The 24580-nt window shown below is 42.4% G+C and overlaps 1 protein-coding gene across 12 annotated transcripts in view; it reads right to left on the reverse strand.

The window, feature by feature from the left end:
- The window catches only part of MAPKAP1 (MAPK associated protein 1), a 281556-nt gene that overhangs the window by 115140 nt on the left and 141836 nt on the right, over positions 1–24580 (reverse strand). The window contains exon 8 of one of the 12 annotated variants that reach the window (XM_078061772.1): positions 15151–15471. The exons of the other annotated variants lie outside the window; for them this stretch is intronic. Within the exon in view, the coding sequence (XP_077917898.1) occupies positions 15401–15471 (71 nt within the window). The 3' untranslated portion in view covers positions 15151–15400. Of the gene's footprint in view, positions 1–15150; positions 15472–24580 lie in introns of those variants that run through there. 12 annotated transcript variants of the gene reach the window in all.

Here is a 24580-nt window from a genome sequence, read left to right on the forward strand (position 1 = left end):
ATTTCCTCCAAGTAATTTGTATCAGACTTATATCTGACCCAGCAGTGCTGCACTGACCTGATTTTACTGAAATAAGACGCCGTCTACAAGACAAATCACTTTAAAACCACTGCACTGGGGTTTCCATTTCTTTGCTGCAAGACTCAATTCACTGCTGATGAGAGTATTGGGGAAATTATGACCATTATTGATAGGACAGCAAAACCACTTTTACACAGTAGTCTTCAAGTTGACAGAAAGCTTGTACTGGACCATTAATGAAGGTGTCAGCTAGAATCAGAAATTAAAGACAAAGGCTGGGAAAGGCCTAATTCTTAGAGCATGTTAAGGATACCAGACAAACAGAAAAAGCAGACATTCATTCTCTTAAGAGTAACAGGGCCTAGGCAAGGATCAGCTGAGGAGCACGCTGCACTGCCTACAATTAGGGAAAGGAAATGCCTCTTTTTTTGCCTGGCCCTGGAGCTCCTAGAGCATAGTTTCTCAACACTATCTGCTCCAAAATCTTTATTAGCCAAAGGAGGCCATGAATGACTGTGTAAGACAGAACTATTTTTGAGTAGTTTTGACCAGTTTTACCATCTCTGCTCCCACTGAGTATCTAGTCCTAGAAGGCGGACATGCGGTAGTTAGACAATGGGTTTGGAGTCAGAAAGACCTTGATTAAAATATTGGCTTTTTTACAAGCTATGTGACCTGGGCACATTAGCTGATCTAAACCTTTGTGGAGTAACTGCAAAGATTATGTGTAACACGATGCCTACGACATAATAAACACTCAATAAATGTTGATTGTTATACTGCTATGCAAATTTAACAAAATCATCAACTTACCCTTTTTTTATACAACAGTGAGTGACACTGAGGACTTTCCTGGCCCTTAACAAAGCACTTTACATGCATGAGCACTCTGAATCATAAAACTCTGAGGGAGGCCCCATTATAATCCTCATTTTACAGAGGAGAAAAAAAAAATGTGGAGTGGTTAAGTCATGTGTCCACAGTGTGGCCAGGACAAGAATCCAGGTGTGTGATTCCAGAGCCTATGCTCTTAACCACACTATTATGCCGTATTCCAGAAAGAGCATGCTATAATCTTCTTGATTTGGGGGTTGAAAAAAAGAATTATAAGGTTGAGATGATTTACTGGCTCAGAAAGGAGTAAAGGTGTTGGGTGGGAAACGAGGTGGGAAGAGAGAGAGTAGTTGGTCTTATGGGGCTCAAAACTGAGGGCTCCCCCAGCCCCCACAGCAGGCACCTATCCGATGGGCACTTAAAGTAAACACCGGCTGCCTGCCCTGAGTTTTTCAGGGTGGAGGGGGACCTTTTTCTAAGTTAAATGATTTACAGAGTTACTGCCTCAATCCACAGTTCTGAAAGTATGATTTCTTTAGGGTTTAACTATACCCATTTCTAGTCTTGTTACAACTTTTTTATTGCAATAGAAAACATTTACTGGAAATATGTTACTGCTATTACCAGGTCATAAAATAAAAAGAAAAATAGTTTATGTATTGCCATCATTTCCAATCATCAATCAGAAAGTGCCAAGAGGAGGAAAGGAAAGGGCGTACAGCCGAGATTTCCTTCTTTGTGTAGGAGAAAATGCAGGAGCATCATAATTCTTTAGAACAAATTTCTTCTTGAATACCCAGTCTCACAGATGGGCTCTTGGGAGGAGTAGGGAGGCACACCTTTTGGCATCTCCCCTCCTCTCTGCAGCCCTGCCCGAATCCCTGTCAGAATCAAGAGCTCTTTCATTGCAACTTCCTTGGGGCCTTGCTTCTCTCAGTGTATTGAGCACGCTGGATTAGAAGCATTTCTGTCTATTTGTCATTGTTTCCCCCCAACTCCTACAAATCTTTGAAGATGAGGGTGGAGGGGCTTTTTAATAAAACCAACTCTGTATTCCCAGAGCTCCAGCACAGCAACAGGCTCTTTGTAGGTGCTCAATAATCTTTGTTCAATAGAATGACTTCAACAAGGTGGCATTTTAAATTGAACAACCTTGACTCTTGACCCAACAAAGGAATCTATCCTGAGAAGCATTACTCCAAGTACACAATGACGTATGTTCAAATATGTTCACTGCAGCACTGTTTTAAAATCAAAAATTGCACAGTCTAAATATTCTCCAGCAGGAAACGATTAAATAAATTACAGTACATCTGTACATTGGAATGTTATGTAGCTGTTAAAAAAATAAACTAAGTTAACAAGACATGGGAAGATTCCCATGATACATTATTAAATTTAAAAGGCTATAGAATGGGGCGCCTGGGTGGCCCAGATGGTTAAGCCTCTGCCTTCGGCTCAGGTCATGATCCCAGGGTCCTGGGATTGAGCCCCGCATCGGGCTCCCTGCTTAGTGCAGAATGTGCTTCTCCCTCTCCTTCTGCCATTCCCTCTGCTTTTGCTCTCTGGCTCTATTTCTCTGTCAAATAAATAAATAAAATCTTAAAAAAAAAAAGATACAGAATGTATAGAGTATGCTCCATATTAATAAAGTAAAATTCCAGCTATATATGTGCATTTATGTGTGTGTGTGTGTGTGTATTTTCAACAAATACACACACACACACACACACACACACACACACACACACACACACACACAATCTGGAAGGGTATCAGCCAAACTGTTCTCACAGTTAACTGTGTTAACTAGAATTACCTCTGTGTGTAGGATGGGATAGTAGCAAAGACAAAGGCTTTTGCTTTTTTTACTTTATAGATTTCTATCTGGTTCGGATTTTTTACAGTGGATATATATAGGTATTACTTCTGTCATTAAAAATCCAATTTAAAAAAATGAGGTTAAACAATCTTAGAGGTGATTCCAGCTAGATCAGACTACGGACTGGGTCCTCTGGAGCCCCCTCTCACCATTTCTGGCTTCTCACAGATCAGGGGGGCTCAGTGGCTGCTGGGGAGACACCTAAGCAGCTGGGGGCCCAGGAACAAAAGTGTCATAGAGCCTCTTCAGGGGTTCCCATGGTCCAGAGTCAAGGCATAGGGTGGACCACAGAGTCTTCCAGAGCTGCCCAAAGGCAGTAAAGGTAAAGAAGACAGGAACATCTGAGGCCAGGCTGCTGGCGCCCACAGGTTTTTCACAGAGAGGCCATGACTTCAGACCACTGGTCAGATTGTCCAACTGGTGCTCCTTCACCCTAGTCTAGACAACTATGCCTGCCCTGTCCTCCCCATGGATTCTAGATGGGCTGTGGAAAACAAAGGGTGACTCCATACTGTCTCTGTCTGCCCTATTCAACCTCCCTCTAAGACAGTCCTGATGCCTCCACTCAGGCTTTGAGACAAGAGGCAGTGTGTTTGGAGTCCATCTCTGCAGCTTGGAGGGTAGGAAGAAGGTCTGGATTTGATCTCTGCCCTAAACTCGGGGTGGGGAGGTGGTGGCGGTGGTGTGTGTGTGTGTTTTAGGGAGTGCCCTACAACCCCTGCTGACCCCAAAACATTTGAGAAAGCATGGTATAGTGGTTATGAGCCAGACTGCTTGGGTCTGAATTCCCAGCTCCACCACTTACTAGCTGGGTGACCCTGGGCAAATTACTTAAACTTTCTATGCCTTGCTTTCCCACCTGTAAAAGAGGGATAATAACAGTACCTCCCTCTTAGGAGTTGTTCCAAGGACTCCGCAGATCATGTCTGGGTTTCTGCTTCTGCTGTCCAAGCTTCACTGGGCGGGGGGTGGGGTATGACTCTTCAGCAGAGGCTGCAACCTCTAGAAGTCTGCCACACTGGTCTCATCTCCCTCCCCTTCCCACCTCCCACCTAATGATATAGTAATCCAGAAATATCCTCCAAATCATGCTGTTTCAACACTCTGTACTCTGCTCATACTAGTCCCTCTGTCTGAAGTAATCGTCCCTTTATTTCACTTCTCCGGTACTCGCTCTCCCCTACTCAACAAGTCAAAGCTGCATGAGTACCACTGCCTCTGGACTTCTCTGTGCAACCTGCACTAGGAAGGTCTCCGACTGGGCCTGTCTCTTGCACTAGCTGTATGCAAACTGCGCTTGAAGTCCAGATTTCAGGACCTCTGCATTCCTGGGGCAGCCACAGCAAAAGGTGTGTTGCAGTGTGTATTTGGTGACTAAGTGGAAACTCGGCCCGCATGGCTACCACCCTAACTATCTACCTTGTCCTCCAGAGCAGACCTGAAGTTCCACCTCCAGCTGACTCCAAATGTCCCCACTGACTAGAGAAGCACAATAGAGCCCCAACTCTGACTGGGTTTCCCTGGGATGGATGGGGCTGGTGTAGATCTGTGCTGCTTTGGGCACTGGCTAGAGAATGGAAGACCACCCCTGTCAGGGGCCAATCTCACCTCCCCATCAGCTCAGTTCCCTCACCCAGGCCTGCCTTCTCTCACCATAGCAACCTGTCCCAATGTGCTTCCTACCAGAGTTCTCTGAGCAGCAACACACAGGCCTAGGAACCCACTCACCATCAGAACAAGAAGAGATAAGGCATGGATAACCCAAAACTTGGAGAAGGCTGGAAGCTACTGGATAGGAGCTTCCTACACACCACCCCAGGCAGAGTGAGTGCTGAAAGGACACAGGGATGCTCATAGTGCATATCTTGTCACTACCCAGTGGGCACAAATGGACTTCCCTTTGGAGAAAGAAGGCCTAGTATTACTTTTAAAAAAAGAAACATTTTGTCCCCCTCCTTCAAATTCAGGTATCACTTGTTACAGAGGATGGAAACCTTTAACACTGTCCCTTAGCATCCAATTTTTCAATCTAATCTGTTTCTCTTAACTTGAGTCACTGTGACATTACCAAATTTTATGTACAGTTATCTGCTACTCTGTAAAGAAATACAGATGGTTTTTGTGGAAATAAACAGTCATTTATTTTAAACAATTGTAAAATAGTTTATGGAAACCAGTGGGGTAATGCATTCAAATAAATGCCAAAACCGGTTGATGGGGAGCCAGGGTGCTAAATCACACTGCTGAGGAATTCAGCTGTGGGGAACAGATAGTAAATCCAGAGTGACAGAATTTCCCGTGATGGCAAAGGTTTCTGACATCCAGTCCAGTACTCAAAAACCACAGCAGTTCAAACCCATTTCCCTTAACACAGCCTTGACAGCCAGCAAAATTAGTGAATTTAGTCACAAACACCTAAGGACAAAAACAAAAGAAGCAAACAAAAAGGAGACTTCATTTGTCTATAGCCTTTTCTGAGCTATAAAAAAGTGGTGACTCCAGCCTAAGTCAATGGAGAGCATGCTTAGGGCCAACTGTTTTCAATCATCAGACTTTGTTATGATACAGTGGAATCTGAAGACTTCTATTCAAATCTGCTTATGCCAGAGACTGGCTTGGGTAAACTATAGCTCTCGGAACCTCCGTCTCCTCCTCTGAAAATGAAGATAAGAGTTGTATGTACTTGACAGGCTATTGAACGGATTCGGTGAGGCACCAGGAGTGACATTGTTCTCTAAACAGCTCGGTGCCAGTGACCCTAGTGAAGGGGTTGTAACCCTGGGTGGGACAACAGGCTGCAGGGCCTCGTAGGGGCTTCCACCAACTCTTCAAGGAAGTACCACTGACAATAAGTGGCTCAGGCCTGCCTTTGCAGGACTGAAGAGAACTCCAAGCACTTATTTGATTCTAATTTCACAGGAGAATCAACTACAAACATATTAACCTTCTCTACTGGAACTAGCTCTTTTTCCTTGTAACTGGGTTTCCAATGATAATGGATTACCTCATTGTTCATCAAACGTTTACTGAGCCTGCCCTGCGCCAAGTCCTGGGCTAAGCACTACAGATACAAAGATCATTAGGACTGACTCTGGCCTCTAAGGATTCGGAGGAGTGAACAAGGCACTCACAAGTCTGGAATACTTCTTACTCAGCCTTCCCTCCTTGTTGTGGACAGGAAGTCAACTCCCAAGTTCCAGACTCTACCCATTTAACACATCTCCGTTGCACGGCTTATCATCCAGCCCCCAGTAATGGTCTCCCAACTCTTCTCCTGGCCTCCAGCCATCTTCATCCTATTGCAGAGGGTGCTCTCTTAAGGTTATCACTTCCATGCTTAAAATCCTTTCACAACTTCCTTTACCCTGCTCTCCGGACCTTCTATCCAACCCAACTGTCCCTCTTATGTCCTCTATGAACCAGCTGAACTGGTCTCCTCACTGTTCAGTGCATGGTTCCCTTCACCCACACTGCCTGCTCCTCTAGTTGGGCAAATCCACACCCGGTTTTTATGGTTACTCCCTACTAAGTCTTATCTGGCCTCCAGGACCCTTTGCATATGCTTTTCTCCGTCTGACCCCCATGACAACATCAGGCCCTATAAGATTCCCAGAATGGCCCACTTCCTTTCCCCACAATAGGGAAGTCCTACCACTTAACATTCCTCTCACCTGCAGGTTCTGCTTCAAGGCAAGAAGATTTCTGCAATTTAAAGCCAACCCAAAACAAGACTTCCTTTCTTTTAATCTGGCCTTGACCCTCCTGTCTCATTCAGGTAAGTGCCCTTGCCCCTGGCCGAGCCCTGCCCAGAACCCTGCTCTGGGCTTAGTATTCTGCTAGGTTCTCGTATGCCTCTCAGAAAACTGGGCCTGCCCTTGATGCCACCTATATGCCTGGACCTCTCTGCGTATAAGTTACACATTTAATTTACCCGAATTCAACTACGCTTGTTTGGTAAAAATGAGGAAAAACAGAGAGTGAAGAATGACCAAGAGAACAATTTAAATAGTTTGGAGAATCCCATTTGCCATGACTCTCAGTGATTCAATGAACCCCAAGAGTGAATGTGAGGGGGGAGTCTTACTCATCTTTGCAATTACAGAGCTTGGTAAATGTCTGATGAATGACTTACTGAATTAATTGGGTGGGTGGTGGAGTCTGATTGTAGCTCCTCTTACAGCGTGAGCATCTTTCTGTGCCAAGTTTGAGTTTAGCATTTAAAGATATGTATTTTTAGTTTCACTGGTTCTCCTGCTAGGAAAAAAGGCCAGCTATGTTGGACTTAATGAGAAAAACTATAGTATGCTGGCCTCTTGATAGGCTTTTTTTTTTTTTTTTTAGATTTTATTTATTTGTTTGAGAGAGCGCGCTTATGAATAGTGGGAGGGGCAGAGGGAGAGTGAGAAGCAGACTCCCCACTGAGCAGGGAGCCTGACAGGGGACTCAATCCCAGGACCCTGGGATCATGACCTGAGCCAAAGGCAGACGCTTAACTGACTGAGCCACCCAGGCGCCCCTGACAGGCATTTTTAAAGGGACTTTTTTTCTAGAGGTAATTTTGACAATAGGAGTTTTGTTCACCTGTTGCCTTTGTGACCTGACCCTGCATAGGACACAGCTCTCTGTATTTCCGTCCCTGGATGCTGAGCATCATCTGCTTCCCTGGTCCTTGCTGTCAGGACCTGGAATTGCCCCTCAGTTGTTGTGGTCCTTAGGTATCAACTGCCCTTCTGCCTTTTTCCCTGTTTTGGGGGATCAGGCCCTTCAGGGATCATCTCCACCTGCCAACTCGACTCTTCTCTGCCTACCCGTCCACCTTCTAACCACCACTGTACCAGCTAGGGCTATGTTTCATGTCAGGAACACAGGCCTCAGTAAGCACTTTTCTTACTGCTAGTACCTTGTCTGGCCCCATAATAGCCATTTGGGCTCTTGCCTCAGTACTTTCCCCTGGACTGGCAGGACCTTAAAGCCATGGTTCAAATCCCAGTTCCACTAAGCTTTAAGACCTTGGGAAATTACCTAAGTGCTCTAAGCACTGTTTCTTTATCTCTAAACTGGGGATGATGATAATTTCTAAAGCATGAAGTTGTTAAATGGATTAAATGAGATAATAACACAAGTAAAACACTTAGTCTGGCGCGTGGTAAGTGCTCAGTAAATGACAGCTACTTCATATTATATTAATACAATTTTACACATTTCATCATGTTCAACTATGAAGCTATCAAACCAATAAGAAGCTGAATTACAGATCCTGTTTTATTTTAAACCAATTGTGATTTATAACCCAAGATGTTAAAATATGCTTCTCCTTGTGCTAAACACCCAAAACAAAAAGGTAAGAGCAATGGGAAAAAATGACAGTGGAGGAGGTAGCGGGGTCGTGGCTGCCAGCCATTTTCCTTCCTGGGAGTTTTCCTTCTTGTTACATCTATTATCTGGGAGCTGGGCTGCCCTGCTGGCTTTCCATTTGCCTTGCTAATAACAGTAAATCCAGCAGCTTCCACTGCAGCTCCTGTCTCCTTCAGCTGACTCCGAGGCCAATCAGCATTTCCTCTCTCCTAATGTCAGATGTTCCCTGGGAAGTCCTGCTGAAGAGAAAATTTATGACAAAAGTTTCTCCAGCTTTTAACCCTTCTGCCTATCCAGCCCCAGATGCAGAGTGCTCTAGAGGAATGCTAGGTCATTCTTACATGTGCATACCTATGTTCTCACTGATGCTTTGCTGCTCTGACAAGGGGCCTCAGACCCCTGGAAAAGCTCAAATGAGCAGCTGGGCAGACAGATGCACACATTCTGGGCCATACGTAACGTGGACTAAATTTGAGCTGGGTTCCTTAGTAGCTAGGGTCTCTGTTGAATCATGACTCAAAGCAGTCATACTCCTAAAAAACAAAGTGTTATATCACAAAATTGTGAGTGTGGCTGGGTCTCATAACAATGAAATTGAAGAGAGGGGACAGGACTAACATTTGCGGAGTAATAAAACAGTAACAGCTATGCGTCTGGTGTTTCATATGGATTTCTATTTAATTCTTGCAACAATGCTATGAAGAAGATAGCGTTATTCTCATTCATAGATGAGGAAAATGAAGTTCAAACAGGCTAAGAAACTCACCAAAGAGCTAGAAAGAGTAACAGAAGCAAGAGTGGAACCAGGAAGATGTTTCTAGAGCCCAGGTATTAAGCTCCCACAGTTAAGACTACCAACCAGCAGCCTGTGATGTAGCTGTGACTTTATCTTACTGAAGAGCAAAATAAAGCAAGGAACTCAGAGAGGGAGAATGACCTGACCAAGGTTACCTAGCTAGGAGTGGTGGGGCCAGCTTTGAGCCAATAGAGGGGGCATGGTCTTCTGATCCACAACAGTAATCCCGGAAATTAGCCCTCCATGGGCTGCAGAAGATGAGACAGCACAGATTCAGGCTTTGAGGACACAATGGGGTGGCACTGCAGCGTCTCTCTAGCTAGAGAGAGAACAGTGGCTGTCCGCCGAGGCGCAGGCTGGCAAGGGTGGTAGTGGTGTAGCAGCTGCCGCCAGGCCCCTACAGACCTTATGTTCTTGGCTCAGAGGGGTCTCAGCTCAGGGTTTTCATTTTCAGTAAGTTCGAGTCTTTGGGCATAGCTACATTCTAGCTCAATAGGCTTTTCCATGACCTCCTCTCCACCTTTCCACAGAAGTTAGATGATATTCTTAACCAGATTAGTAGAGTCAGTAAACTAATTTTTGCCCCAATTTGAAAAAAAAAAAAAGGAATGTCAAAATGTACATGTGACAGCTGTTTGGAACTCTAATCTTATGAAAAAGCAGCTGTTTTCATTTATATTTGAGATATTAGTCATCCTTAGGATGGGACAAGAGTACTCAGCTAATAGCTTGTGCTTTAACCTGCAGAAAATACAGGTCACAGAGACAAGATGTTGGCAAAATCACAGTATAATGGTTATACTCATATAACATTCTGGTCTTAAAAGGTTTGGAGATGTTTGCAATGGGAAGCAACTATTTAATAACAGTGTTCTCACAGAAAACTGACATCCACACAATAAAATGGATTGTGGCTTTTAGAAGAAAGGAAGTTACCAAATAAAGAAAGTCTATGTAAGTAAGGGAAAGAAAGAAATATTTCTAAGCTCTAGAATTTGGGATAAGCAGTCTTCTTTTTACAAATTTTAAAAACTATTTTTACTTTTCACAAAGGAACATTATATAGCTGACTCTTAACATGAGGGTTAGGGGTGCCGATCCCCCACAAAGCCGAAAATCCATGTAAAAATCCAAACTTAACTACTAAGAGCCTACTGTTGACTGGAAGCCTTACCAATAATATAAACAGTTGATTAGCACATATTTTGTATGATGTCTGTATTACATGTACGTATATATATGTATTATATGTTGTATTCTTACAGCAAAGCTAAAGAAGATGTTAATAAGGAAAATACATTTATAGTACTGTACTGTAAAAAATCCACACATAAGTGGACCCATGCAGTTCAAACCTGTGTTGTTCAAGGGTCAACTGTATATACACTTTTATTTTTTTATTATTTTTTTTTTCCAGTGCAAAAAGGTATTTTTATTAAAGCACGGGGAGAGGACCCGTGGGCAGCTGCTGTATACACACTTTTAGAAGAAAATAATACCACAAGTCCTATAGTGAAAAAGTTAATTCCCTGCACATCCCTGAATCCCTTCTTACAGGCAATTACTTAAAAATTTTTTGGCTATTTCTTCTGGTATTCACCTTCCTATTTTTTTTTTTTTTTTAAAGATTTTATTTATTTATTTGTCAGAGAGAGAGACAGAACACAAGCAGGGGGAGAGGCAGGCAGAGGGAGAAGCAGGCTCCCTGCCGAGCAAGGAGCCCGATGTGGGACTCGATTCCCAGGACCCTGGGATCATGACCTGAGCCGAAGGCAGCCGCTTAACCGACTGAGCCACCCAGGCGTCCCTCACCTTCCTATTTTTTATTAGCATTCTTACTGAGCTGTTTTAAAAATGATTATAAATATTAGACAGTATGTCTTAACTTCTACTGTGGAAGGTGAGGAGTCAGTGTGTGCTCTACCCTTCATACATGCAGAGCCCTGCTTCGTAAAGTGAGTTTGCTTTAATTTCCTTTTTCTGGAATAGAGTGTATGCAGTAGCTTCTTCCTGTTGGGCACCCTTACTTGATTATCAGTGCTTAAAATGTCTGTTTTTGCTATATCCCACTGGCTCCCCAAGGACTCATTAGAGATTCATGTCTTGGGAACCTGGTAGGCAACACTAATTTCAACTGATGTGCGCTGTGTTTCATTTTTAAGACATTTACATTTTCATTCAATGATTTAATTCTCAGAGGAAGTTTGATCTCCAATAATCAAAGTGCAGTGAATCTACTCCTGAATAGGAAGTGGGTGGCCTTGGGCCTGGGCTGGCAGGGAGCGAAGCAGCTGTGGGCTGCAGATTGGCTTTCACTGCTTCTCCTTTGCTCATTTCCCAAAATACATTAGTCACCAACTCCAGGCCAGCTACAGTGCTGGCAAACAAAAAGGAACCTGTTCTCCATAAGGGACTTCCATTTGACTCAAATGAAAGTTCAATTCCCCCATCCCAAAGGAAAAGGAGGGTCCTCATCTTTTTCCTTGGTAAGGTACACACCAACATCTGGCAAGATCAATGTATTAGGAACTCACTGGGGCAGGCCCATGGTGCCTGACACAAGGCTGAGTGGCTGAGGGACAATGTTCTCTCTAGCAGTTTCCAAGGCTGAGATATGGCCTGCACCTCTTAATTTACGCTGTTGCTCGGACGTGACGAGTTACTGCTCGTGAATTCACCCAGCCATCGCTGTCCTGTCCACGTGTCCCCGCATCAGGGCATGGTGTCGGTAATCGATTAGCAGATGCATGGAAACTTGCTAAAGTGGAAAGACTGAGGTAATGCCCGATCGTGGAGGCAAGAGGGACTCCTTTTGGGAGGGGCACTCACAAAACTGGAGACTCAAAGAAGTCCTTTTAGTCAGAAAATGGACAGGCTAAAAGCCAGAAGAGAGTATCCCTATCAGACGTACTTGTTGGTTGGTCTGTTTTTATTGACTATCTACCTCGCTAAATGAGAGCTGAGCACAGGCCCTGCCATCCTTATACCCTGCCTAAAATGTAGCAGAGACTCCATAAATATTTACTGGGTGATGAGTTTGGATTTGGATACACTGTGCTTGAGGATATTTTTAGACTTAAATCATACTTTGGCTTAATTTTATCTTAATTCACATTATTATATTAAATGTAGTGTGCAAAAAAAAAAAAAGTAAAGCTGGGGTTCTGTTATGATTTGATATTTCTATGATCCAGTGGAGACAGTTTTGGGGAAAACTGAGGAGCTCCAATAGACCACCTTGTATATTCTGTAGCACTTAGGCTTTAATCACATCTCACTGACTTTCTGTTTGAAAAACTGGTTTGATGGCACAGTAAAATCTCTCCACCTTGCTGATGTCCCACTGTGATTAGTACCTAGGTAATGAGAAGTAGGTGCTGATACATCCTTTCCCCAGACCTGCCTCCCAGTGCCACTCCAACGCCTTTTCCTGATTTTAAGTCATCTTTGTCTCTTGGTACTATTGTCACTGTAAGACAGAAAAAGAAATACCCTGACTGATGAGCTATTTTTCTTCTTTTTCTTTTCTTAATGCATTTAAAGGCATTGTAGAAAGTACCGGTATTTGTAACTTACTCAAAAAGGAAAAACTCTTTGTGGAAAGTTGTCACTGCACTTGTTAAAACTGCCTTTTAAACTGCGTATGGGGGAAGACTAGCTCTAGTGGCAGGCCTCTGAAAACAGTGAGACAGAAGCTGGGTGTCTCAGGTCTCTGGGCTGGTCTGGAAGAGGTCTTCTCTGAGAGCGTAGCTCATATAAAGTGATGACTTTTCATGCAAATGGCCAAACCCAACCTTGGCAGAGAAGATTTTTCCTTGACAGCTACTAAGAGGATAAATACATGAATGGCCTGCCTGAAGAAAGGGGCCTTCTGCTTCCTCTGGGGGAGACAAAGACTCTTCTTAGAGAGTGTAAGGGGCAGACACAACACTCCAAACCTCCCTGTAACTTCTGTAATCATTCCTCAAAAATCACATGGAGGTTTCATTATATTTCCTCTTTTAAATGTTTTCTAAGAAGAAGCAACAGGCTTTGTGAGCTACTTGGCTGTTAATACAAAGGCTTTTTATAATCACCTGTAAACATGTTTGTTAGAGAAAAATGTAATTTGTTCACCTCCTCTCTAGAATCTTGGGTATAGTAAATTAAATTTGCTGATATAAGCTACATGATGAATGCGCCTTGTGTCCATTAGGCCACCCCTACATGCCTGACATGGGTTCTCTTGTTAGTCAAAAATCATTGGAGTTGGCTCTCTGGGTCTAGTTTTCTCCTTGTTCGAAATAAAGGGTGCTTCCAGCAGATCCATATCCAAACACAATTCAGAAGCTGGTTCTATCACAGGGTGTAAGCTTTCTATAGACTTAATTCGTTGCAAACAAAAAGTACAGGCAAAGGCCAAGTCATATGGGCAGAAAAGGAAGTAAATCCAAACCTCAGAAGCCAGATTTGATGGTGTGCTTGGTGCCGCAGCAGCAACAGGGATAAAGGCCGCTGACACCCCCTGGACACTTACCAGGAACTGTTTTATATGCATCCAGTCAAAACAACAGCCCTGCCAGGTGGGTATTATTACCCCTGTTGACAGAAAAGATAACCGAAGTGAAAAAGGCTCGATGACTTGTCTAACCTTACAGCTTGTGTGAAAGGCACAGCCAGGGTGGAGACTTGGGCTGGGCTGGGTCCAAAGCCTGTACTCCTTACGCTGAATCATGTTGCCACGTCCAAATGAAGCAGGGGCACTTGGTCTCTCGAGGGAGAAAAGCATGCCTGCCTCCACTGACATGTGGACCCTGGAACCTTAGCCAGTAGGAGGAATACAAACTTTGGCATCATCCATCTGGGTTTGAATCCCTATTCCCCAACTTACTAGCTATGTGACCTTGGACAAGTCTTGCAGACTCTCTAAGCTTTAGTTTTCTCTTTCATAAAACAAAAATAATAATCAATTCAAATACTTGATTTAAGGATTAAAAGAGATCACTACAAAAAGTGCTTGGCAGATTGCCTGGCAAATTTTTTTTTTTTTAAAGATTTTATTTATTTTTCAACAGATAGAGAGAGACAGCGAGAGAGGGAACACAAGCAGGGGGAGTGGGAGAGGGAGAAGCAGGCTTTCCGCTGAGCAGGGAGCCCGATGTGGGACTCGATCCCAGGACCCTGGGATCATGACCTGAGCTGAAGGCAGACGCTTAACGACTGACCCACCCAGGCGCCCCACAAATTTTTAATTTTCAGTAAGTGGTAACAATTACTTTATTTTCATAACTCTATATGCTACTTAAAATCACAGGTCCATGAAAGAAACTATGACCTCAAAGATGTCATTTAACATATGAAGTAAAGAAAGATAAAATACCCTACAGGAAGTAAAGATTAGTGTTTTCTATGCCACAAAGATAATTATTTGTAAGTTCAGAAATTTACATTAATAAGAACCTAAATTATATATTTTTAATTTTTATAAGTTCATTCCTAGTTTATTATAAACATTTTTAAACCACAGAGAAGTTGAAAGAACTGTACATTGAAAACCCATGTACCCACTGCCTAGATCCTACAATTGGCATTTTTATTGTATTTGCTTTATCATATATCCATCCACCAATGCATCTTTATTTTTTTTTAAAGATTTTATTTATTTTTTTGAGAGAGGGAGAGATAGAGAGAGTGAGAAGGGGGGGAGCAACAGAGGGAGAGGGAGAAGCAGACTCCTCGCTGAGCAAGGAGCCCTATGCGGGACTCGATCCAAGGACCCTGGGATCATGACCTGAGCTGAAAGGCAGCGCTCAACTGACTGAGCCACCCAGGTGTCCCTTTTTTTTTTTTTTAAAGACTTTATTTCCACCAATGCATCTTTAAAAAAAAATGCATTTCAAAGTAAAGAGCAGACATCAGTACATTCAGTGTGCATAACGTTAACTGGTGTCCAATATTTGTTTGAGATTCTCTTTTTACCTTTTTTTTTTTTTTAAGATTTTATTTATTTATTTGACAGAGAGAGACACAGCGAGAGAGGGAACACAAGCAGGGGGAGTGGGAGAGGGAGAAGCAGGCTTCCCGTGGAGCAGGACCTGGAATCATGACCCGAGCCGAGGGCAGACGCCTAATGACTGACCACTCAGGCGCCCCCTCTTTTTACTTTTAGGTAAAATTTTCATACAATGATATGTACAAATCTTATGAGTATCATTTGATAGTTCCAACAAATGCATTCACTTGTGTGACACCAGTTCCTGTCAATATACAGATTACTTTTATTCCAGAAAGTTCTCTCACTTGCATTACAATTTAAATGGGGAAGCTCCAGTACAGAGAAAAAACACTGGGCTTAAGAATCAAGGGGTACAGGTTCAAATCTCATCTATGTCACTCATTAGCAATCCACACAAGAATGCATGCATATACACAATACACACATAACATGGCCTTGGTTTCTCAACCATAAAAAATAGATAATGTCCATTTCACAAGGTCTTTGTAAAAGTTAAATACAAAAGTACAGTAAGTGTTCAGTAGATGTACCAAAGGGTACTTTTCCTCCTATTCCCCCTTGCAGCTCCCCTGGGTCTGAGGATGTTGCCTTCAAAAAGAAAACGATAAAGACAAAAACCCAAACCAAACACAGTTAAATGAGAGATGAGGGAACAGGGCATCTCTCTGCATAGGCAGTCCTCTCCCAATTTATCCACTCTGACTTCAGCTAATTAAACATCTGTCTCAACGGTGTCCTCAGCAAATTAGTCATCCCCACTTTGTGACACTGATTGTTGGTTGCAGCCTTTTCCCCACTTGCTACCATTCCCAGAAACTTCTAGGAGTTAACTCACCAGGCACATGGCAAGGAATGATGCAGGGTCCCCATTAACCCCCCACAGTTGCCCTTGGTGCCAGTGCTGTTCATAATGCTGCCAGACGTGTCCTTAGATGTGCCTCCCCAAAATAAACCTGTTGGGGGGTGACAACTTTTTTGCCTACATTTCTGATTTCCAGATTATGATGCATTTTCTAAGTACTATATACACGTACCAGACTAAAATAAATTATTTAACAGGAAATCTGTTTTCTCAAATAGTTTTGTGACAAAGCAGGCAGGTAACAACATAAGGTCCTAAATGAGGTGAACTGGAACCTAGTGAATTACCAGCTAACTCTCTCCAAACACATAAACAAAAGCTTTGCTGGTAAATGAAAAGCCAGAAGGCAAACAAGTAAATTGGCCTGGACTGGATGTGTGCCTTTTCTCTGTATCAGGGGTGTGTGTGTGTGTGTGTGTATGTGTGCCTTTTCTCTATATCGGGGGGGTGTGTGTGTGTGTGTGTACACACATATCTGGACTTGCTGGGGCAGGAAAGGGCGCAGTAGGGTGAACTGTATTCTAAACTACAGGGTACTTCTTAAAAACAGTTTTGTGAAATTAGACTTCTCAATTTCTCTTCTCACTAAAAACAACTGACTTAAAAACTATCTTTTAGAAAGATAAATGGCAGATAAATACATTTTTAAAATGCTTAACTTTACACAAAACCCGCAGAAATGCAAATTAAAATGTGATATTAACTGCTAGCCATCAGTTTGGCAAAAATGAAAGATTGATAACATCGGTGTTAGTAAGGGGGTGGGAAAAGAAGACACTCTCATATATTCTTGGAGTGTCAAAGAATTGGTATAAACTTTTTAAAGGGCAATTTGTTTTTCTCAACATTTTAAATACACAAACTTCTGACAAGCAATCCCATATTTAACATCTAGCACAAACGTGCAATGAATATTCATACAAGATTGTTCGCTGTATGTGTAAAACTGGAAATTTGGAAATAATCTAAATGTCCAACAACAGAGAGCTAAGTTAAATAAATGTTAACTAGGAAGATAAAATGGCAATGGTCACTCTAACATAGTTATTCTAACAAGAATGCTTATGACAGAATACTAAGTGAAAAACAAATGCAAAATCATATACACTGTGTGGTATCCTTCTTAAAAATCATTACATGGATACGTTTTTTACAAGTTTATTTAACAAACATTTATAGAGTGTCTTCTATTTGACACTCTGCTAGATGTTGGGTATATAGTGATTTAAAGAAACTAAACAAAAAACAGGGTCCTGCTCACATGAAACTTAGAGCCTATATGTCTATCTGTGTGTGAACTGAATAAAAAACCAAGGGTTCACACCAAATACAGTTAGAAGAAACCTTCATACACTTACTTTTTACTTGACGCACTTCCTAAATGTTTGATTTTTTTTCAACAAGCATTTAATTTTATTAAAAAGAAATCTTTAAAAGCCTATCTTCTACCACACCCTAGTTTTAATATTAACACCAGAACAGGTGGCAGCTTCAAGGTATTTCAATCCTCCTCAAACTGTGCATTCAGCTCTAATAACAGAAATCAGACTTTACTATGGTGTCCATCCCTCTGCTTCCTGTACCAAGTACCAACCGCTTCTCTCCATGCCTTAATTCAGGGCTCATCATCCGTTGGATAGAGTCCTCAAGAGCCTCCTCACCGGTGTCTCTGCCTCCTGTTTTATGTCCTCTAATCGATTTTTGTCATGCAGACGGTGTGTTTTCTAAAAGAAATTCTGACTATATTGTTCTCCTTTCAATGGTTCCCCTCTGCCACCAGAATAAAGTTCAAATCCAACACAGTTTACAAACATGAACTGGTCCCAAATGACCACTTCAGCCTCATAATGTCCCACCCTCCTAACTCCTACTCTACTGCTTATTATCCTGAGTTACATGTGGTTTCCAGAAGGCATCAAGCTCTCTCACCTCACTCCTTCAGCCTAAACGATCTTTCCCAGCCCTCTTCATCTGGTCAGTTTCCACCATCCTCAGGTCTCATCTGGAGGATAGTTCTCCCTGACTCCCTAAGACTGGACTAGGGCTCCCCTCCCACAATGTGTGTACCCAGGCCCTACACTCATTTCCAGCGATCACATGCATGGTATTGTAATTGCCTGTCCCCCAGAGGAACTAAACAGTAAGCTCTGGGAGGGTAAGGATCATTTCTTGGCTTCAACAAAATCCCCAGTGCCTACATAGTGTCTGCTGCATAATAAGCCCCCAATAAACAAATACAGCTCTTCTAGTTTTGAGTACATTATCAGGCCTGGCCTGATCGGATCTGTCCCCTGCCTAGCTTCTGCAGCTTATCCTCTGCCTTGTTCCTGCTCCAGTAATTTCGGATATCCATGTTTTGTTACTACTACATTTCAAAACGTCTCTGCCTAGAATGTCCTTGCTCTCACTTACCCACCTACCAAAATTCTATTTAATCTTCAAAAAACTATCAAATCATTTACTCCAGAGCATCTTTCCTCAGGCCCTGCCTCACCCAGTAGTTTTAAGTACTCCCTAATCTATGCTGCTTAAGTAGCTTATGTACTTCTCCTTGTGAATTTGCCATATTTTACTGGCCCCTTTCTTTTTTTAAGATTTTATTTATTTATTCATGAGAGACAGAGGTAGAGGCAGAGGGAGAAGCAGGCTCCTCAAGGAGCAGGGAGCCCGATGCGGAACTCGATCCCAGGACGCCAGGATTATGACCTGAGCCGAAGGCAGACGCTTAACCATCTGAGCCACCCAGGTGCCCCTGCCCCCTTTTCTGAATCTGTTTTCTCACTGGGTTTCCACCTGATTCTAGCACAGTGCTGGCCCAGAGCAGGCAGCAAGGGACGGTGAACACTGAAGTCATCAGGGTCTGTCAGAGCCACACTCAGAGCTTTGGCGCACACCTGCCCCTTCCCACAGTGCCCTGGGTGACTCCTCCCCTCAACCTCTCCCCTGTCACAGCTGAGGAAAGTACAGGACTATGCATTCCATTACCATAGTTCTTCATTCTAAGATGCATTTTTTCCTACTTTATAACATTTCTAAAATTAGGCTACAGCTTACAATCAATATGTACACTGAATGTAGTATTTCTTTATTTTTTTTTTCCTGAAAAGCTATTATTAAATTAGTGATGCTCTAGAATTAGTCCCTAGTGGCCCAGAGACAGGTCCTTCCTCTGACTTCAAAACGGATGTGCCCTCCTGCAGCACCGCACAGCCTGTCAAGAGGAAGGTCTTTTCTCGTCCTTTCATTCGGCTTTTGCTTTAATCTAATCCACGTTGGTGACTGCCCCAGATGGAGTGAATGAATACATTTTGTGATGGAAAAGGAACTTCTGAAAGATTAGTGACTAGCAGGAAGAGTAAACGCTGGTCAAATGTAGTTTTGGCGAATGATGTATTTCAGGTTTTTCTGATGTGGCGGTTGTGAGAGCTCGTAACACCCTTCTAAAATAATTGGGTCTCTAAAGTGGTTCCCAAAGATTTTTGCCTGACATAAATTCTCTAAATTTCCAGGCTTCCTAGATAAAACAGCTGACTGCAATGCCATCTCTTACATGCTCTGCTCTATTCTCAGGAAGATCCATCAGGAGCCTCAGAGCACTCCAGACAGGGGGAGGCTCAGGTGGGAAGAAACAACAAGATAAAGAGGCAGGAAGAGGGAAGGAGGAATATTTAACTTGGAGCTTCTTGCCCGGGGCATTTCTGAGTTAGACATTTACACACTTTAGCTGCCCTAATTTTCTCTATCATTTTCCCACTGGGTCATTGGATACCAAGTATCAGGTCTTTATGTCTCATCCAGCCCCCATGCATGAGTGGCATCAGCGTGATTATTTATTATTTCATGAGGAGCAGTTTTCCACTGCCTTTTTGACTAAGAACATTTAAACAGTCTTATTTACCTTTTCTTCTTCATCATCTTCTTTTTTTTTCTCTTAAAGGATTACCTGCTATAGCATAAGGAAACCACATGTCTGTGTCTCTGGCTCACAAATTACTTTCATAGAAGAAAGGTTACTGGATTTTCCATCTTTACAATTACACACGGAGTAAGATTCTTAAACTCTACAGCAAGAAGATTCTTTAGCTTATTTTAGCCTTTGGAGAACACTTCCCGTTAGAAGAGTGTTAGAAACCCCGCTCCCTCTAAAACATACGGGGGTTTCTCTTTTCCACAGGGCGGCTCAGGACAGGTGTATGTTGCTTTAAGAAAGCCAGACATAAAACATTAAAACTGACACCAATACAGACAAACTGTGCAATTACAAAAAGAATTCCTGGCTTTATATCCAGATTCACCACAGGGTTCCTTTAAATGCTGCACTTCCCTAGTGCATTTAGATCTTAGAATCAATGAACATTTCTGTTTACAGAATTTTAAATTTGTTCTCCCATTAGGGTTCTAATAAGCAACATGGTATAATAAAAAGAGTATGGGCTTTGAGGTCAAAAAAGCCTGGGCTCCAATTTAGATTCTGCCATTTACTTACTGTGGAAATTTGGGTGACTTTAAGTTCTTTTAGAGCTGAGGAAAGGGAGGCTCAGAGAGGTAAGCATAGGATTACATACACAGTTCTCAACAGTTCCTTAATTCTAACATGCACCTCCCCACCCCCCAACGTTTCTAAAGTCTCGTCTGTAAGACAGGCATAATAAAATCTACCTTCTAGGGGTATTTGCAGATTAAATGAGATAATATGTGTAATACACAAAGGCACTCAATAAATCAGCTCTTCCCTCATTGGAACCACATCTTAGGGAAAGACCAACTCCTCTCCTGACACACAAACCCCCATTAAAACGTTACTGATAACTAATTAATTAGTATGCTACTTTCTAGGTCTACCTGGCATGAAAGTAAGGCCTACTAATTGTGTCAGAGATTGGCCCTGCTGTCGCCCGTCTATTAGTTAGAGCAGGTCCACATTAAGTTACAGGCTCCAAGTCCCTACCCTGGCTTCCCAGGTTCTCTGCCTGGTCTGTCTATGTTTCTCTGCCATATTGCAATGATCAATTCTGCACTTCTTTCCAATTCTTTTCTTTCTTTGTGTTCATCTTCTCTGTATGCCCCTTCCCCTCTTTGGGTCTCAGAATATTGTACAGTAGTTAGAAGTCTGGGTTTTATTCTGAAAGTCACTGCAGGGTGTACAGCAGGTATGATCTGATTTATACTCTAGAAGATCCCTCTGGCTGCTGTGTAGACAGGAGACTGGAGGAGGACAAGAGCAGAGGCAGGAAAACCAGAAAACTCTATTTAAGTCATGGCGATCTGCACTCATCCAGTGGAGATGGAAAAGACTGAATAAATTCAGGATATATTCTGGAGATAAAACTGAGAGGACCTGCTAATGGGTAAGATGTGGGGACTTTGTCCAGGGAACAATTCAAGGGCCAATTTCACTACTTTTTTGGGGAGGTGGGGTGGAGGGGGACAGAGTCACGTAAATTAACTACAAAGAAATCTGAAATGTTTTTTTTTTTTTTTTAAAGATTTTATTTATTCATCTGAGAGAGAGAGAGAGAGAGAGCACATGGGGGGGGAGGGTCAGAGGGAGAAGCAGACTCCCTGCTGAGCAGGGAGCCTGATGCGGGACTCGATCCTGGGACTCCAGGATCATGACCTGAGCCGAAGGCAGTCGCTTAACCAACTGAGCCACCCAGGCGCCCCTGAAATGTTCTTTTTATATTAAAATATAGTAAACCTTTAATAGCCACTGCTTTGAATGACACTGGCCCTCCCCAACTCTTCACAGCTTAAATGTGAAGGCCACAGTCTAAATGTCAATTTCTCAGGGAGGAGTTCCCTGACCATCCTATATGTTGCATCTTATTATTCTCTCTCACAGCCCCTTATTTTTACCTTCTTTCTAGAATGTAAGTTCTTCCTCAGCAAGGGCCTTGTAAATCTGCCTCCCACTGTCTCCCTGCACCCAGCACAGGTCTGACACATGAGGACACAGGATGAATGAAAGTACAAATACAGTATGGATCAAAATTTACATTTTACATGAGAATCCAATGATGTCATCATTAGCGCTCTTTCTGATCAGAACTCTGCAAACTGTGGTAGCTGTTTGCTGGCCTTCTCTGAGTCTAGGAGTATTTTAGGGAATAATGTGGAGGCGTCTTAGTCTAGACAATGTCACTAATGACATCCCAGGCGTCTTGTGAAAACACAGTACGTTAGCAAACAATAAGGTGGTCTGTGACTCTAAACAGAGATGTTAAGAGAGAGTCCACTTGACAAAGCTAACATTTATCTTTCAAAGTCTAGGTGAAATTTTATAAGGGAAAAGCAAAAATGAATGTCGTAAGTTTTTTTAACAATACTATAAGAACTTTTCAAAAGGATTTTCAGACTAATAAAAATTTGTCTTTCACATCAAAAGGCAAGAATGAACAAGGGTAAGAAAAAGTTAATATGCTTCTGGTTCAATCCTTTAGTAGATGATAAAGAAAAACACCTCCATTTCAAAATGACAACAAATACTGAAACAGAGCCGTGCAGAGAACTATTCTGCTTGGAACATCCCACTTCGAAGCCTTCTCTCTTTTGTAGACCAAGAGTTAACTATATTTCTGTGTCAATGTAAAATTGAAATTGTAGGGGCGCCTGGGTGGCTCAGTCATTAAGCGTCTGCCTTCGGCTCAGGTCATGGTCCCAGGGTCCTAGGTTCGAGCCCTGCATCGGGCTCCCCGCTCGGCGGGAAGCCTGCTTCTCCCTCTGCCCCTCCCCCTGCTTGTGTTCCCTCTCTCACTGTGCCTCTCTCTGTCAAATAAATAAATAAAATCTTAAGAAAAATAAAAAAAAATAAAAAAATAAATTGAAATTGTATCTGCCTCCATTTCTTAAGCATTCCTGCCATACCCAACACCATGCTTCAGGAGGCTGGTAAAGGTTGGTGGGTGATAGCAAATTTAAACAACAAAATACTAAGAAGCTCAGAAGGTCACTGGCTGTGAGGATGAACTTGACCAAAGGAGAACTTGATGAGCTAAGGACTTCACTCACTAAATAACAGGTCAGTATATTTTACTAGCTAAATCAAAGGACCTGACTGGCTGCTCTTCATTATGTCAAAAACTCACCCACCCAGCTACAAAAATTAGTAAAGAGGTGCCAGTTAATTCTTCTAAAACCAGATTCTCCATTTACAATTTTCTTAAACAGTGGGGACTTTCTGCCAGTGCAGGTAGCTTTCAAATGTCAAGTGGATCAGTAATAAAATGAAAAGCTGTAGAGAAACTTTAAAAGGGACATTTAAAAATGGGCTTTAAAAAAAATGGGCCTTAGCAGAGCACCGACTGGAACACACAGTGAAAAGACTCCTCTAGTTCAGCACATGAATAGTAATAGAAACCCTGCAGTGTTCATAAATAGTTATGACAATGATAATTACAAATAATGCAAGTCAAAATTCCAGATCAGTTACAAGTGCCTGTAATGATAGTCTGTCCATACCAAGCAAAAATATTTTAAAACCCTAAGGGTTTCCATTGACAAACCTATCTACCTAAACAAAGAAGACTTCTTTTGCTCAAATAGCTGCCACCTTCCAATTTTTTACAAATGAAAATCGGGAAGGGAGTGCCAGAGGGAAGGGCAACAGAGTACTTAAAAGTTGGAGCAGTCACCACATCTGGGTTTCATACTAAAATAGTTTAGGTTCTCAATTTATGATTACTATGAAATGGAAAGTTGTATGGTCGGTCTGGAAAAAAGAGGAGAGAGGTTAGAGGTTTGTGGGTAAGCAACAGAAGTGCACTGTCAGCCTATAAAAGGATTTCTGAAACCTTGTTCTTAGTGCAACTAACCCCTAACAAACCAGTAGTGAGAACTCTCGCCTCCACATGGCACATGTTGTTTAATCTCGCCTCTCACTTCAGTTAAAAAAGAGCAGAAAACAGACAAGTGGTGTTCTGCACTCCATCAGGCAAAAGCTGTTTGAAGAGAGGGCTGAGCACTCCACTGCTGTCCTGGACATGGGGTGAGGCAGGCCCCTTCTTGCAGAGACTGCGGGGGTCATGTGCAGGATAAACGTCTCTAGCCTGGCATCTCCTGCCACCACGTTCTTGAGTTCATGACTAAGTTCACGTGTCATAATGTGTATAAGTATTTCATGGCCAATTGTGAGCACTAACAGCTTTTTTTTTTTTAATTTAAGGAAACATACTGTGTTTCCGTCTATGACGAGAGGATTTTCCTCTTTTCATTAATTACCCTCCAAAACAAGCCCACTCCACAATACAAAGTTCAAGATCACAAAATACACCGTCTTTACCAAGCTAACCTTAAATAAACATCTTTGCCAAACTGGAGAGCCTTCTGTTTCATGAGACCAGACTTAATAAAGCAATAGAAAGGGCTTCTCATTTTACAGAGCTTTTTGGATTAAGAAAATGGACAGTAATTTATGTAAATACATCAATCTCAAATGACTTCCCTAGTATGAAAAGGAATAAATAATGCAGATCACTGTGTTTTGGATGTGGCAAAGTCTCTGGTGGAAATGGCAGGAATGTGTACACAAAGGTGGACATAAATAACTGTGTGTATGATAAACGTGGTTGCTGGAGATGGACACAGATAAATAGGTACACAATTGGAAAGAGATAGCCGGAGACAGAGGGAAGGACATGGTTCAGCTGCACCTCAGTAACTTCAAAAAGGTTTCATGGTCTAAAAAAATCTGCGACAGCTGAATTTCTATTAAGAAGGTTTAAAAAGCTGGTTCCCGCTCCTCTTGGACAACCTGGAATAACACTATCTTTGAATACAATGAATGTGGCACAAAATGGGCACTATTGTGTAAAAAATTTAGGGTCAAAACACGAGGAA

Source organism: Halichoerus grypus, chromosome 14, assembly GCF_964656455.1.
Source record: "Halichoerus grypus chromosome 14, mHalGry1.hap1.1, whole genome shotgun sequence".
Lineage (NCBI taxonomy): Eukaryota > Metazoa > Chordata > Mammalia > Carnivora > Phocidae > Halichoerus > Halichoerus grypus.